This window comes from Hyperoodon ampullatus, assembly GCF_949752795.1.
Source record: "Hyperoodon ampullatus genome assembly, chromosome: 19".
NCBI lineage: Eukaryota > Metazoa > Chordata > Mammalia > Artiodactyla > Ziphiidae > Hyperoodon > Hyperoodon ampullatus.
This window is the reverse complement of record NC_136932.1, coordinates 4,770,547-4,785,530: the sequence shown is the minus strand read 5'-3', so window position 1 is coordinate 4,785,530 and position 14,984 is coordinate 4,770,547. Positions and strand designations below refer to the sequence as shown.

At 47.2% G+C, this 14,984-nt stretch overlaps 1 protein-coding gene and 1 long non-coding RNA gene across 2 annotated transcripts; one reads left to right on the top strand and one right to left on the bottom strand.

Moving 5' to 3' along the window:
- The first annotated feature begins 924 nt into the window (after positions 1–924).
- LOC307067807 lies at positions 925–3,517 on the top strand. The gene is made up of 2 exons (XR_013811425.1): positions 925–1,580; positions 3,382–3,517. It is a non-coding gene; the product is annotated as an uncharacterized lncRNA (long non-coding RNA).
- A 1,456-nt stretch (positions 3,518–4,973) lies between these two features.
- On the bottom strand, positions 4,974–14,935 carry PSMB3 (proteasome 20S subunit beta 3). Its single transcript, XM_079725298.1, has 6 exons — positions 14,867–14,935; positions 14,360–14,544; positions 12,130–12,237; positions 8,303–8,480; positions 6,012–6,106; positions 4,974–5,091 (listed from the first exon to the last, which is right to left on the bottom strand). Exons 1-6 carry the CDS (start codon positions 14,867–14,869, stop codon positions 5,043–5,045), a joined length of 618 nt encoding a protein of 205 aa, XP_079581424.1. The 5' UTR covers positions 14,870–14,935; the 3' UTR covers positions 4,974–5,042.
- Between the last annotated feature and the right edge of the window lie 49 nt (positions 14,936–14,984).

Sequence of the window (14,984 nt, the reverse complement as noted above, 5' to 3'; positions counted from 1 at the left end):
CCTTCAATTTCATGGAGTATTGTGCACAGCTTCCTCCACTTTTTCAGCCTTAGCTCCAAGTGAAATGTTACGTGATTCCTCCATCTAAATGCTGTTCTTCCCGAAGGAACACTCCAGATCAACATCAGGCATCTTGGATCAGAATCAAAGATCTCAGAGGGGAGTGAGTTCATCCTCATGGGATGGTAAGGGGTCGGGGGCTGCTGGGCTCTCGGACAGCTGGTTCTCAGAGAACCCCATGATCACCACCCAAGCTCCTGGGCTCTCTCGGCCCCTGGAGTTCAGATGTCTTCTCTATAAAGCCTCCCACTGAGTCAAGAGGAACTAGAAACACCTTTGGATATAACAGCACCCTCGTGCTTAAATGGTTATTTCCCCTTGGGAAAGCCCAGAAAAACTGATGAGTATCGAATGAGATCTTGTGCCCTCCATCCATTTACTTCCTTCTGACCTTCTCCCAGGCACTCTCATTTGTAGGTGAGCTTTTAGCTGGGGGCAGATCTCCATGTGCCTGGGGTGCTCCTTGCAGAGATACCTCTTCAACCCCCAGGGCTACCATGTAGGTAATCTGACTCCCTGTGGTTTGTCACCTGGATGGTTGTGGCCAGCAGGGAGTGGTGCCCCCCACCTTGGAGCGTGGCACCCAAGCCTGAGGTTGCTTCTGAGCCACTTGAGGATCTGACCTGGGAATCCAGTTTGGAGGCTTGATGTGCGATTCAACCTGGCCCCAACCTTGGATCTCTTTTTCCTCGATGGCCCCTCTAGACTTTTTGCAGATCTGCCACCCACAAGCCTCCTCAGGAGTGGCATCCTGCAGCTTCCTTCAGGATCTCTACCCACCTTCTGAGCCGGCTACCTAAGCCTCAGAATTGTGTCCTTCTGCAATGCCATCAGAGCAGTCTGGTCTGGCTAGGAGAGGAAAGAGCCCTGTGTTGGGGGAGGTACATTCCTGCGTCTTCTCACCATCTCACCAGGAACTGGGGTCTTGGGATGAGACACGGTAAAACTTGTAGATAACTCCGCAAATGGAAAGAAAGTGTGTGGAACCATTTTGCATGAATGGATTGGTTTCCTTGGCTCCCTGCAAACCTGGCCAAGCTCAGCTTCTGGAGCAGGAACAAGCACCATCTCTGTGCCCAACCCACAGTATTTAGGTCAGGGAGGAATGGAGACCGCATTCTTGGACTCTACTGGGGCTGTCGGAACCCTTCTGGAAGAGGCAGACAGGGGCCAAACAACTGCCCTGGCCCCAGGAAGGGGCTGTAGGTAGCTCTGAACGTCAGCAGCAAGACCGCGAAGTGACCTGGAGAAGAACTTGGAACCAAGTGGCTCGTGGAGAAAACAAATGCGACTTAGGAAGGGATTAGTAGGAAGAATGTTTGGACTTGATTCCCCCACCTCCTCATCAAGAATGAAAACTTGGGTCTGCTCCTAGTCGAGCCCAGCATCTCCCCAAAGCTTTTCAGGCTGTCCTCTCGCAGCCTCCGCAACCTTGGGCTCCCTCGGCTTCCTGCATTTGGTCTGCTGATCGTGTCGCCATCATGTGTACGAAAAGTGTAACCAGTCGTTATCAGTTGAAGGTGAGCTACCAGGTATCTAACTTCTCTAACATCGAGTTTTTGTGGGCTTTTGTTTTTGTTTTGTATATTGTTTACATTTTGAGAGGTAGCATTCTGTTTTAAATGCTCTTTTTGTTTTTCTGACAGTATTGTTGACTGGGTCAAAACATTTAAGCTGTGGTTTGGTGGATTTTAAATTTTGTTTAAAGCTCATTCTCTGTGCTATCTTCAAAACCTTGGGTTTGGTCCTTTAACTCCTTTGGCATTCAAATGTTTAAAAGCTATTTATCTTGTTTTATACAAGTTTTTTCTCTTCTTTTTGTAACGATGAAGATGTTAAATTTGGTTTGCAGTCTGAATGTAGAGAAAGTGAAGTGATCCCCAAACCTTTGTGTTTTTTCTCCAAGTCCCACCATGTCCCTCCCTGGGCAGGTGTCTGAGGGGCAGTGACTACCCTCACCGTCACTCTTTGGAGCCGTGAAGAAAAGCTGAGTGGTCTCACGGCATCCCAGAATAATTCGGGGTCTCCCAATAACAAAGGCATAAGAATAGAACATGGCTGACTGGGTGAGGCCTGGATGGGGATAGGGCAGGATTCTTCTCCATTCTCTCCCTCTGCCATTTAACCAGTCACAGCTTCTCCCGTCCTGCCCCTCTTCTGAAAGTCTATGGCTGAGAAAGCTCTAGTCTCCCAAGTCTCCCCACCAAAGTAAGGGGTTCTCTGAAAACTCCACCTAGACCACTAGAAGGCGGCCTCTGGCCCTTGTTCCTATTAATGAACCACTGAGTCTTTGTCCCCTAGTGCAAGCTCATTCCCTGTGCCCTGCAGTTTGGGGGTTATGGGGCAGGCTAGGAAGCCAGCAGTTCCAGAAGCACAGCCTGAGGCGATGCTCGATGTCTCCTTATCTAGCTCAGGGGTTACTGGTCTGCGGGACGTGCTGTGAGTCGCCCCTGTGGCTGCTCTCAGTGGCACTCCCTAGGTTCCCTCCACAGGCAGCTCGTCATCCCTTCTCCCTCTTCCTACTTCTGTTTCTCTCGCCTGTGCTTTAGGCCTCAAACAGGTACCCTGGTAGCGCTCAGGGCTTGGGACTACATACTCCTGCCCTACTGACTTTCCCCTCTTCACAGTCTGCCAGGGCCTGCCCCAGGGAGGTGGATCAAAGACCCAGGACTTTTCTCAGTAGCCAGTCCCACCCTCCTAATTGTCTGTTTACCAGTTCAGGTTGGGAGAGAGAAGAAATTTCAGCAATCCCCAGCATTTGAGCTACTCAAGTGTTAGGGGCCAGAACGGACAGTGTGTTTAAAACAACCCTTAGAAAGCTCTGGCCTTAGACCTGTGGCTCCCCCAGTTCCAGAGACCTCACTTTTTTCTGGCAGAAATGTGGGGCGGAGGCTCCAGCCTGAGCACAGGAATCAAAGGGAAAACATTCAAACTGCCCCCAAATCTACCAGCCATCTGCAGGCGGCTTTGTGACACAGCCCTAGCCTTCTTCTGAAACGTGCCACTTATGAAGAGTGTCTCCAGAGGGACGAGGAGAATCGGCTGTCCCCGGCGGGCAATCCTTTGGAGGCTGGGGAGGAAACTTCCAGAGGAGCCCCTTCCCCTTACTCAGAGCCATTTTGGGAGGAAGTGGGAACCAACAACCTTTGGGGGAAGGCCTGGTGCGGCTCAGCACACCCAAGCATCAGGTCAGGCCATTGTAATAAAAAAATGTGAATGAAGTTTAGATTCAGCTTTTGGGGGAGCAGGATAAACTACCACCCCACCATATGTGTGTGACTTCTCAATTTCCCACTGCAATTTCCATTTTTTTTTAAATAGGAATTTTCAACCCCCTGTGCTTGTCTAATGTCTGCTCGGAACAATTCGAGACCCTGTTAACTGTTTTAAGATGCATGCATGTTAAGATGAATCTCCAACCCGAGGAAAAAAATAAAATTCAAAAAAGGTTTGTGTACACACCTGTTATGTATGAGTCCTTTGGAAATGAGCCTTTTATCTATCTTTTTCATAATTAAAAGGTTTTAGTCCCAGTTTTAGGGGCTGCTTGGGCTACATCAGGGTATGGCTTGAGTTTGGGGAAAGAACAGTCAATGACTTTGGTCACCCACTCTCAGATGCAGTTAATAAGCAGCGGTTAAGAGCACAGGCACCGGAGCATCTGCCTGTCAGCTGCCATTACCACACTCGCTGAGGAATGGACCAACAGCCCCTCACTTCTCCAGCCGCGGAGAACCAACACTTGCTGGGAGCCACACACGCGACACACCTGTCCTAGCTCTCCCTTGACTAGCTATGTTGCTGACTTAAACAAGTCACCTCTGTGTGCCTCCGGTTCTCCATCTAAACTTTTAGCTTAAAATCTAGTGGTTCCCGGGCTTCCCTGGTGGCGCAGTGGTTGAGAATCTGCCTGCCAATGCAGGGGACACGGGTTCGAGCCCTGGTCTGGGAAGATCCCACATGCCGCGGAGCAACTGAGCCCGTGTGCCACAACTACTGAGTCTGTGCTCTAGAGCCCGTGAGCCACAACTACCGAGCCTGTATGCCACACTACTGAAGCCCGCGCGGCTAGAGCCCGTGCTCTGCAACAAGAGAAGCCACCGCAATGAGAAGCCCATGCACCGCAACGAAGAGGAGCCCCCGCTCACCGCAACTAGAGAGAAAGCCCACGCGCAGCAACGAAGACACCGTGCAGCCAAAAATAAAAAATAAAAAAAAACAGGGCTTCCCTGGTGGCGCGGTGGTTGAGAGTCCGCCTGCCGATGCTAGGGGACATGGGTTCGTGCCCTGGTCCGGGAAGATCCCACGTGCCATACAGCGGCTGGGCCTGTGAGTCATGGCTGCTGAGCCTGCGTGCCCGGAGCCTGTGCTCCGCAACGGGAGAGACCACAGCAGTGAGAGGCCCGCGTACAGCAAAAAAAAATAAAAAATAAAAATAAAAAAAAAAAAAAAAAAAAAAAAAAAACACACACAAAAAAGAAACACTGATGTGCAAGGATATTACTTATGGATATTGGCCAAATTTCTACCTGAAACAAAAAAGATTTAAGCGTTTTCCAAGAGTTAAGTAAAAAGGATGCTAGGCTTTGGAGTCGAATGTGGGTTGACATCTTTGCCCTACCACAGAGTGGCCCTGGGCAAGTTATTTAACTGTCATTAAACAAGGATAATTAATGTATATTACCTTGAGTCAATATGACGATTAAATTCTAGAATGTGTAAAGCACTTTGTGCAGGGCCTAGCACATAGCAGGTACCCAACCAGTGATTTGTAGATACTATCCCCACTGGTGGACCAGTGGAGCACGCTGCAAGTCAAGAAAACCTGAGGGCTGAGCTATACCCCAAGTAGCTATTTGTAACTGCCCAACTGGGGACAGAGATCTGTGGTAAAACACTCTAAGACAAAGAAGCAGGAGTGAAAGAAAATCTTTTATTTAAAAAAAAAAAAAAAAAAAAAGTGGGCTCTGGGAAGAACAGAGTTAGTCCATTCGGGCCTTCAGCGTCCTCGTGGTGATTTTGTCCTTCTCACTGCGGAGGGAGAAAGTCACAGAACATCTACACCCATTCTAGACGCAGAACAAACTAGAACAGCTGTCCTAACTCTGGGGTTAACTGTTTTGCCCATGTTACACTAATGTTAGCTTGTTTTCCTGGCCTGTGGTGAGGAAGGGGAGAATGGAGACATTTCCATAGGTGGAGCCATCAAGAGTTGGGATGATTCAGGGCTGGAGTGGGACGCGCTCCGAAGCAGGGAAGGAGCTCCCCAGGCCTAGAGAACAAGTAACTCAGGAAGGAGGTGTGAGGTGTTTCACTCCAGTGAAGGGAAAAGATCCTTGGGGTGGTAAATTCTCTGTATTAGCCCCAACCTGTTTTTCACGGTAATTAAGCAGGTTACCCCATAACAAAAGGGTCCAAGTGCTTGTTCTGGGAGGTTCCCAGGGAAAGCTGTTGGGAGGATACCAGGTTCCTGGTGACAGCCCCAAACAAGTCAGAGGGAAACAGGGTGGCAGGCATCTGGCTGGGGGGTTGGAAAACATTGCCAGGGCTCAGTACACCACACAGTTGTGGGTTCCATGCTGGTGTGAGCCGGGAGAGGAGCCACCCAGGATTTATTCCGATCGATCTGCAGTAGCTCTGCTGTGGCTCATCCCCACAGAGGTCCCTGAGACTTCGGGGACAGTGTTCAGGAAGGAAAGAAATGTCTATTGTGAGCAAGGGGAGGAGACCCGGGGACATGGAGCCTCACCAGACGGAGGCCAGGGGAATCTGGGTAGGTTCCCACCTTAGCTGCCACCCTTAGGAAGCACGGATTTGTGCTATCCCGGGCCTGCTGCAAGCACCTTTCTTATTTCACACCTGACTAGGGGGCTGGGAAGATGGGGTGTTTGTGCAGGAGGGGAGAGGCACGTGTCTGCAGAGCTTCTAGACTTCTCCCAATGCATACTTACATGATGTGGACAACGACTCCCATGCCTGACACTGCGTCCCTGTCCACAGCATTCAGCATGGCTTGTGAGATGGTTTCAAACAGGTGTTCTGGATCCTGCCGACAGAGCAGAAACCTTTCAATCCCCAGAGCCTTGGACCCTCACTTGATGTGGCCCCTTAACTCTCTCTTCTCTAGGCTCAAGGTGCCCAGCTCTGGCCCCTCCCGTGTCTGGAGTGAGGGATGGTTCCCTGGATGCAAGAAGCCCCCTCAGCTCCTTCTCAGAAGGCAGCAAGGTTACATAAGATATAGTTCAAGCCCTGCACTTCCTCCGCTAACCAGCAGTGTGACCTTGAGCAAGTCAGTGTCCCTCCGCTAAGCCTCAATTCCTCTTCTGTAAAATGGGGGAAGAATCCCCGTGGCTCCTATGTGCTTTATCAGCTATCTCATGGACTCTCCTCCGGGGTGGCTCAGAGGTATTGCACAACTCAACCTGTCCAACCGTGAACCCATTTCCCCCCAAACCTGCTGCATCCACCACATCCTCTATCTTGGTTGGCTTAGCTAGAAAACTCAGGTGTCCTCAGCATGTCCACCTCCCTCACTGCTGTTTTAAGTGACCAAGTACTCTAGGCTCTGGCTGCCCCGCTCCCCCACTGCCACTCTCTTTGCTCAGGACCTCAGCGCCGCACCGACCTGCAGGCCTCTGGTTCCTCAGGTCTCTTACTGCCTTTGACACCATGTCAGAAGAAAAAGTTCCAGTGAGGTATCACCTCTCACCAGTTAGAATGGGCATCACCAGAAAATCTACAAACAACAAATGCTGGAGAGGGTGTGGAGAAAAGGGAACCCTCTTGCACTGTTGGTGGGAATGTAAATTAATACAGCCACTATGGAGAGCAGTATGGAGGTTCCTTAAAAAACTAAAAATAGAACTCCCATACTCCCCAGCAATCCCACTACTGGGCATGTACCCAGAGAAAACCATAATTCAAAAAGACACATGTACCCCAATGTTCATTGCAGCACTATTTACAATAGCCAGGTAGGTCACGGAAGCAACCTAAACGCCCATCGACAGACAAATGGATAAAGAAGATGTGGTACGTATATACAATGGAATATTAATCAGCCATAAAAAGGAACGAAACTGGGTCATTTGTAGAGACGTGGATGGATCTAGAGACTGTCACACAGAGTGAAGTCAGAAAGAGAAAAACAAATATCGTATAATAACGCATTTATGTGGAACCTAGAAAAATGGTACAGATGAACCGGTTTGCAGGGCAGAAATAGAGACACAGATATAGAGAACAAATGTATGGACACCAAGGCGGGGGAAGCGGGGAGTGGGGGTGGAATAAACTGGGAGATTGGGATTGACATGCATACACTAATATGTATAAAATGGATAACTAATAAGAACCTGCTATATAAAAAATAAAATAAAATTTAAAAATTCAAAAAAAAAAAGTTCCAACTGCTTGGCGTGGCATCCAAGGCATTTCCACGTCTCATCCCGATTTCACTCTCCTCCTTCCTCTCGCCCCCCATTCTGCCTGCACTCCAGTAGCCACAGCAAGCTCTCCCCAGTCAGTAAACACATTGGGCCCCTCCTGTACTTCTGACCTTTGCACAGGCTGCTCCTTCTGCCAACCAGGCCCTTTCTTTCCTCCTGTTCCTGGCAAACTTCATTTCAACAGGTATTTGTGGGTCTGTCTTATTTCATTAGACTGCAGTAAGCCCTTGAAGACAGACTGTCTGGTTTCCCCGGAGCCTGGCAGAGCTGGCACAACAGCCAACCCTGTCAGGTAGTGTTCCAATCTTCCCAGGTGATTTCCTCACACCACCACTCATAAAACAGATTCTATTATTATCCCCATTTTACAGCTAAGGAAGTGGAGGCACAGAGAAGTAAAGTGACTTACCCTGAACATAACTAATGAGATGGTAGGTGGATCTGGGTTTCCAACCCAGACGACCTGACTCCACAGCCCATTCTTGTGAGCTGCCCCTAACCCTACACCTTGTTAAATGTGTGTTCAATGAATGGATAGGAGAACCCTGTAAACCCAACGTGGGGATTATTTGTTGTAGCAAATATCTGACAGGTCTCTTCATGGAAGGTGCTCTCCCTGGGAGCCAAGGCCCTGGCAGATGGAGTTTCTGGACACCCTTCCAAGGCTCAGCAGCTGTGGCTTTCTCTCCTACCTGCACCATTCTTCCCATTACCTGCCAGGTAAACACATTTTCCCCTGATGGCCAAGGGGTGGGCACCTCAGAACCCAGCCCCGCTCCATGCCACCAACTCACCATGTTGGGCTCCCAGAGGGACTCGCACATCCCGTACATTTGTTCAGTGCAGGTACCACTGACTACAAAGTCATCAGTCACCATGGGGCAGCCGATAAGGTCTAGAGAGCAAATGAAGGGCTTAAAGGTCTTCGGGTCCAATCCAGCAATGACCGGCTCAGTGTAGTAGGGCCCAAACCTGTGGGGGCCAGGAGCAGAGAGAGAAAGTGGAGCTCAAGAACATTCACTTTCCTGTTTAGGCCTGTTCAGACAAGGCCCCGGCCCAGACCCAGGGAGGAAAGTGGAGGGCCCGTTTGGGACAATCCCCCTTCCCCCTCTCCTGGCATCTAGCAATGCTCTAAGACTTTTTCTTCTTTTCTCTGACACTTACCTTCATATCCTCCTCACCCCGACCCTCTCTTCCTCTTCCTTTCTTTGGGAATTCTGTTGTTGTGTTTTTTTTAACCTACTCTCCCTATCCTCATCCAGGTCCTATCACCATTCAATCTTCTATTTATACACCTATATCTTTACTCCTTTCAAAAAAGGATTTGAAGCAGTTTGTAGAAAAAACACTGAAAAATAAAACCAAACCGCTGAAACAATGCCACTTGCAGCAACATGGATGGACCTAGAGATTACCATACTAAGTGAAGTAAGTCAGAAAAAGAAAGACAAATACCATATGATATCACTTATGTGGAATCTAAAATATGACACAAATGAACTTATTTATGAAACAGAAACAGACTCACAGACATAGAAAACAAACTTAGGTTACCAAAGGGGAAAGGGAGTGGGGGAGGGGTAAATTAAGAGTTTAGGATTAGCAGACACACACCACTATATATAAAAGAGATAAACAAGGCCCTACTGTACAGCACAGGGAACTATATTCAATATCCTGTAATAAACCATAATGGAAAAGAATATGAAAAACAATATGCATATATATGTATAACTGAATCACTTTGCTGTACCAGAAACTAACACAACATTGTAAATCAACTATACTTCAATTAATTAAAAAAAAAAAGTTCTTCCTACGCACCAGCTAAAAAAAAAAACCAACCCCAAAATCAAGAATACAAGACACTCAGACAAAACACAAAGTTTTGTTCTGAGTCTCCCAGCAGACAAAGCAAAGAAGGATACTCAGTGAGCTGGGTTATTTTCATTGTTTGCCATTAGGAAGTAACAGCTTATCAGAAACTTGTTCTAGACCCTGAGCTTTGAGAAGAATCAATCTTAGGGACATTTAGATAGAAAATACTCAAAAAGTAATGGCCACTATCCTCAATAGAAACAGTAAGTAAACAGACATTTTCCATGTCTTATATAGCTCTCAGTAATTTCTATGGGCATGATCTTAAGTTACAACTCTGTAAAAAATAATTCTAAATAAAAAAATAATAATTGTAAGGTGGAGGAAGAGGTTGGAGTAGCGTGCTTTGATCTGGCATTTCTCAAACAGATCCCTAGGTATCAAATTTCTCTAACATCTTAAATTTTGTATTTTCCTCTCAATAAACTGAAAACAAAGTTAATATAAGAATGTCCTGTATTATCTGGGTAACAACCTTAAAACTAAATACAACATGGCTCAGGGCCTGCGTTTGTACTTCCAGTCATGTCGATGTCACGGTACCACCTAAAGGTCAGTGTTTACTTTTTACTGGCAGTGTTTCACAGAGGTGCTTCGGTGGATTCTCTGGGGTCCATGAGAAGGTATTTACTTTAAAAAGGGTCTGTACATGGCTCAATTTTGCAAATCACTGCATTAGCCTATCCTGCTGGAAAATCAATGATTTCAGTTGGGCTTGTAGAGAAAGCTCCTGGTTACAGTAGCTAAGAATCTAGAATTTTCCAGGTCAGCTTCAATGTCCTGTATTTTTATTATGAGTAAACATGAGCCATTAAATATATACCTAAATATGAGTTCATCTGTACAACTTTGTAAGACTTCCTCCCTATATCTGAAACTAATACAATATTGTAAATCAATTACACCTAAATTAAAAAAAAAAAAAAGAAAAGAAAAAGAAAGACCTCTCCCCCCACCCCCATGAACCAGTTTTAAAAAATCTTTTGGGGCTTCCCTGGTGGCGCAGTGGTTGAGAGTCCACCTGTCGATGCAGGGGACACAGGTTCGTGCCCCGGTCCGGGACGATGCCACATGCCGCGGAGCGGCTGGGCCCGTGAGCCATGGCCGCTAAGCCTGCGCGTCCGGAGCCTGTGCTCCACAATGGGAGAGGCCACAACAGTGAGAGGCCCGCGTACCACAAAAAAAAAAAAAAATCTTTTGTTAAGCCTTTCTCAATTTGGGATTTTGATAAACATGGTTACTACATATGGCAGACAATTCATAGCTGAGGATATTAACATAAACCTAAAAAAAAGGTAACCATTTGTTTTGTTTATTTTTTAATAGTAAAAAGACAATAATATTGCTCCAGGTATGGAAATGGCAAAAACTTAGTTTTGAAAGCTAAAGAGTACTTCTGCAACTTTTCTATAAAGTCTAAAATTATTTCAAAATAAAAAGTTAAAAAAAAAAAAGGAAAGAAAAAAAGCTTAACCTGTCTTCTTGCCACCCAGTCTTTTTTTTTTTAATGGCCATTTTTTTTTTCTTATTGGAGTATAGTTGCTTTACAATGTTGAGTTAGTTTCTGCTGTACAATGAAATGAATCAGCTATATGTATACATATATCCCCTCCTTTTTGGATTTCCTTCGCATTTAGGTCACCACAGAGCATTAAGTAGAGTTCCCTGTGCTATACAGTAGGCTCTCATTAGTTATCTGTTTTATACGTAGTAGTATATATATGTCAATCCTAATCTCCCAATTCATCCCACCCCTCCTTTCCCCATTTGGTGTCCATACGTTTGTTCTCTACATCTGTGTCTCTATTTCTGCCTGCAAATAGGTTCAACTGTACTATTTTTGTAGATTCCACATATATGCTTTAATATACGATATTTCTTTTTCTCTTTCTGACTTACTTCACTCTGTGTGACAGTCTCTAGGTCCATCCACGTCTCTGCAAATGGCGCAGTTTTGTTCCTTCTTATGGCTGAGTAATATTCCATTTTATATATGTACCACATCTTCTTTATCCATTGATGGACATTTAGGTTGCTCCCATGTCCTGGCTATTGTAAATAGCACTGTAGTGAACACTGGGGTGCATGTATCTTTTGAATTATGGTTTTCTCCAAGTATATGCCCAGGAGTGGGATTGCTGGCTCATATGGTAGTTTCATTTTTAGTTTTTTAAGGAACCTCCATACTGTTCTCCATAGTGGCTGCATCAATTTACAATCCCATTTGCCACCCAGTTCTGCCCAGAGGTGGGTGGGGAAAGTACCTACAGAGTTCTCCCTTCAATTTCATCCCAGCTTCTCCACTGAATTCTACAGTTAGGGGCCCCTTCTTTTCTCATCATAAAGTCCTCAAATGTCAAAAGTTAACATACCCAATTCCTAGGTTCCGTGTATTCCAGAGCATCTAATAAGATGCTCAACATAATAAGATGACAACAGAATAAGCTCTTGGGTAAGGGTGGCTCCTGGCTGGGAGACACCAGGGCACACTTTGGTAGCGTTAATTTTGTTTTCTGGGAGCAACTTCACTTGCTGTTTGCATTCCCTGCCTTCTTTTGAAGTAGCCCTTTCTTTCCTATTTCGTTGTTAGGTCCACAGAAAAGACCCAGAAAATAAGGATACTATCTAGCAAATAAGGAATGAGTCAACGAGGAGGAATCTCCTTCCTGGGTGCCCCCTCCATACTACTTGCCCAATCAAAGGTTTCTGCATTCCCCGAGTCCCAGGCTACATTTCTACTCACCGTTTCTCGTACAAGAGGTTGGCCACCATGCTCATGAGGGTGTAAGGCTTGATCTGCCGACCTTCCTTCAGCTCATACAGGTTCAGCCGGAACTTGAGGCGCTGGGCACTGTGGTAAAAGGAGAAAAGTGAGTTAGTAAGTCATTGCTGAATGTCCCCTGGTGTCCGCCTCATGGAGGTCGGGAGGTGCCTAAGGAGACACACAATCCCAGCCCCTGCCAAGAGACTCTTCCCCATCTGCCAGTGATTTTCTTACCAGAAGTCCAGCCTCACATCCACTTTTCAGTCTGGTCCAACACTTCTACCCATAAACATGCCACTCTGCTAACCTTTTTTCTCATACTTTTTTTTTAGGGTGAGAAAAGGGGAGTTAAGAAGTGGATTCTCCCCCCACTTTTTTGAGGAATAGTTTATACAGTACACGCTGGGCAGGAGTCTGCCTGCAGACATAGTGCTGGCAGCTTACAGTAGAAAGAGCAGTGAACTGAGAGAGCTGACCTGGACTAAGCCTTCATCTTACCACTTAATTTTTCCATCCCTAAGATAGGGACAAAATAAGTCACCTTATTTTGTGAGATAATGTATGGGTGCTAATAAGCAGCAGCTGCTGCACTAATGGACTGAAAGGCGCCTAAGAAAGTAGGCCACACCTCCTCCAGTCCCATCTCAGAGCCCAGGGATAGGCCCTGCAGGGAACAGACCAGTGACATCCATGCTGGAAGCAGAGCAATGAGGAACAGGACACCAGAACAAAGAGCTTCAGACACGACCTAAGCTTCATCATACAGGTGAGGAAACGGAGGCCCAGCAAAGTTAGCAATTACTGCCCACAAACATGCAAACTCAGTGAGGAGAGGCTCCTGAAGAAAAGGAAATAGTGTGAAGGGAACAGCAGTGACTGGAGAGAGGAAGGCTGGTGGGGGCCTTCATACTGACAGGAATGCTAAGCTATCATTCTCTGATTCCACCAACAATGGAAAAAAAGGGCTGGTTGGGTTAGATTTCAGGAAGAGTTTCCAAAATACACGTTCTTGAGACTTTAGAGAGGTTTAAGGGAAAAGAGACAGAAAATTTTCTGACAAGCTCCCACCCACCTTAGTGAACTATCAATCTTCTAAGAACTAAGTCCAGGAACTGCTGCTCCTTAGGCCACCTGTGACCACATCTTCCCTCCTGAAATGCTGACCCTCTTTTCCACTGGCCTCTCTTCTTCCCCAACTGCTGAACACACAGTTCAGCTCTGGAGCTGCAGCTTATGTTTTCCCTCAGTGTATTCCGTCTCTCCAGAATCTGTTCCCACAGATTTAACAAATCACCAATGCCTATCCAGCCCTGAGATATAATCTCAAGACCCCAACTGCTCAGAAGATGTTTCTACTTGGCTTGCCTTGTCCCTTTAAAATTGGTATCAAAATCAAAGTCATCACCTTTCCCCTAAAACCAGTCTTCCCAATTCCTATATTTCAGTCAACATGCTCAAAACAGAAATCATCTTTAAAACGCTTCTGGATTGCCTACATGCCAAGTACCAGAATAGATACTAATAACAAATAAAAAAGACACGAACCCCGACTTCAGTGGTTAACTCTTCGGCCTCACAATAACCAAGTAGCCACTAAGGTTGGTCAGCAACAACCCTCAGAAATGCCTTCCTTTCCTTTCCCACCTCACCACCCCATCAGAACTACAACCTTCACACCCGGACCATCACAAGAGCCACCTATTTCGTCTCCCAGACTCTCCCTTCTCTCACAGAACCACTATCAACTAGGTAACTAACTACTCTAGCAGTTAATATGCACCAGCTCATTATGGGTTAGTTATCTTTCTGTATGCCTGCCTTTTCTCCCAACTAGACCTGAAGTTCTTTAGGGGCTGAGCATGGGCTTTGGCCTCAGAGATTGGGATCCTGGGGGTCATTCATTAGCTTACATCTTGGGCAATACACTCTCTGTGACCATCAGTTTCCTCATCTGCAAAATGGGACAACAACATGGTAACGTGGTTAAGAGGATTAAAGTCCATGGATGTAAGGTGCTTTCCACAGTGTCTGGCACAGAGTAAATGCTGCTAAGTTGGCTAGGATACCACTCTATCGCTTACGGTGTTCGGCAAAGTCTCAGATTCACTGATGTTGTTTAGTAGATGACTAACACCCACGCCACTCAAGCCGCTAGGCAAGAATGGTCCAAGAAGAAGCCTGGGTGTAGGTGGGGACCCCTGACACTTACACTGTCTGGACGTCGGTGGCGAGCCCGGCCAGGCCGATGTACAGCCGGTCGCCCATGGGAAAGATCTTCTGGAAGTCCGTGGTCACCATCTGGGCCTGGATCCCGAAGCGCCTGTCGGCAGCGATGGCCACACAGTTCTTCCCCTTCATGGCCATGACGGCCCCTCCGTTATAGGACATAATAGACTGAAGCAGACAGAGCGGAAGGGCTCAGCGCGAGGGGCCAAACGCGGCCCGGCGCAGCCCCTGATTCGGAGGCTCCTGTACGCATCGTCCTCCACTCTGGAGGCGCCTGGACGCCCTGAACTCCAGCTCTGAGATCAGCGCTGTGAGGCTGCGAGGAGCCCCATTCCCTGCCTCGGTCCTCACCGCGGTCCGCTCCCCCTTCAAACTGGAGCCGCTTCCTTCAATCGACCACCAGGCCTCTCCGCCTCCCAAACTCCCCATGACACCCCTCCCCATTCCTCAATCCCTACCCCGTGTCCCTTCTCCTTGCTCCCCACCTCACCATGTTTGCGGCGTATTAGGACCTCCAGTAGCCACAACTCCAGCAAACCTCCTATGGGCCTCACTGCGCAACCACTCTCGCTGCTTTCTCTCTATTGGCTGGGAGGCCGACCCTTCCG

Excerpts from the sequence above, each read along its gene's own strand:
- PSMB3 (XM_079725298.1), bottom strand. Across the intron at positions 8,481-12,129 it reads AACCTCTTGTACGAGAAACG|GTTTGGGCCCTACTACACTG; the intron begins GTGAGTAGAAAT and ends TGGCCCCCACAG. Across the intron at positions 6,107-8,302 it reads CCCTCTGGGAGCCCAACATG|GATCCAGAACACCTGTTTGA; the intron begins GTGAGTTGGTGG and ends CTCTGTCGGCAG.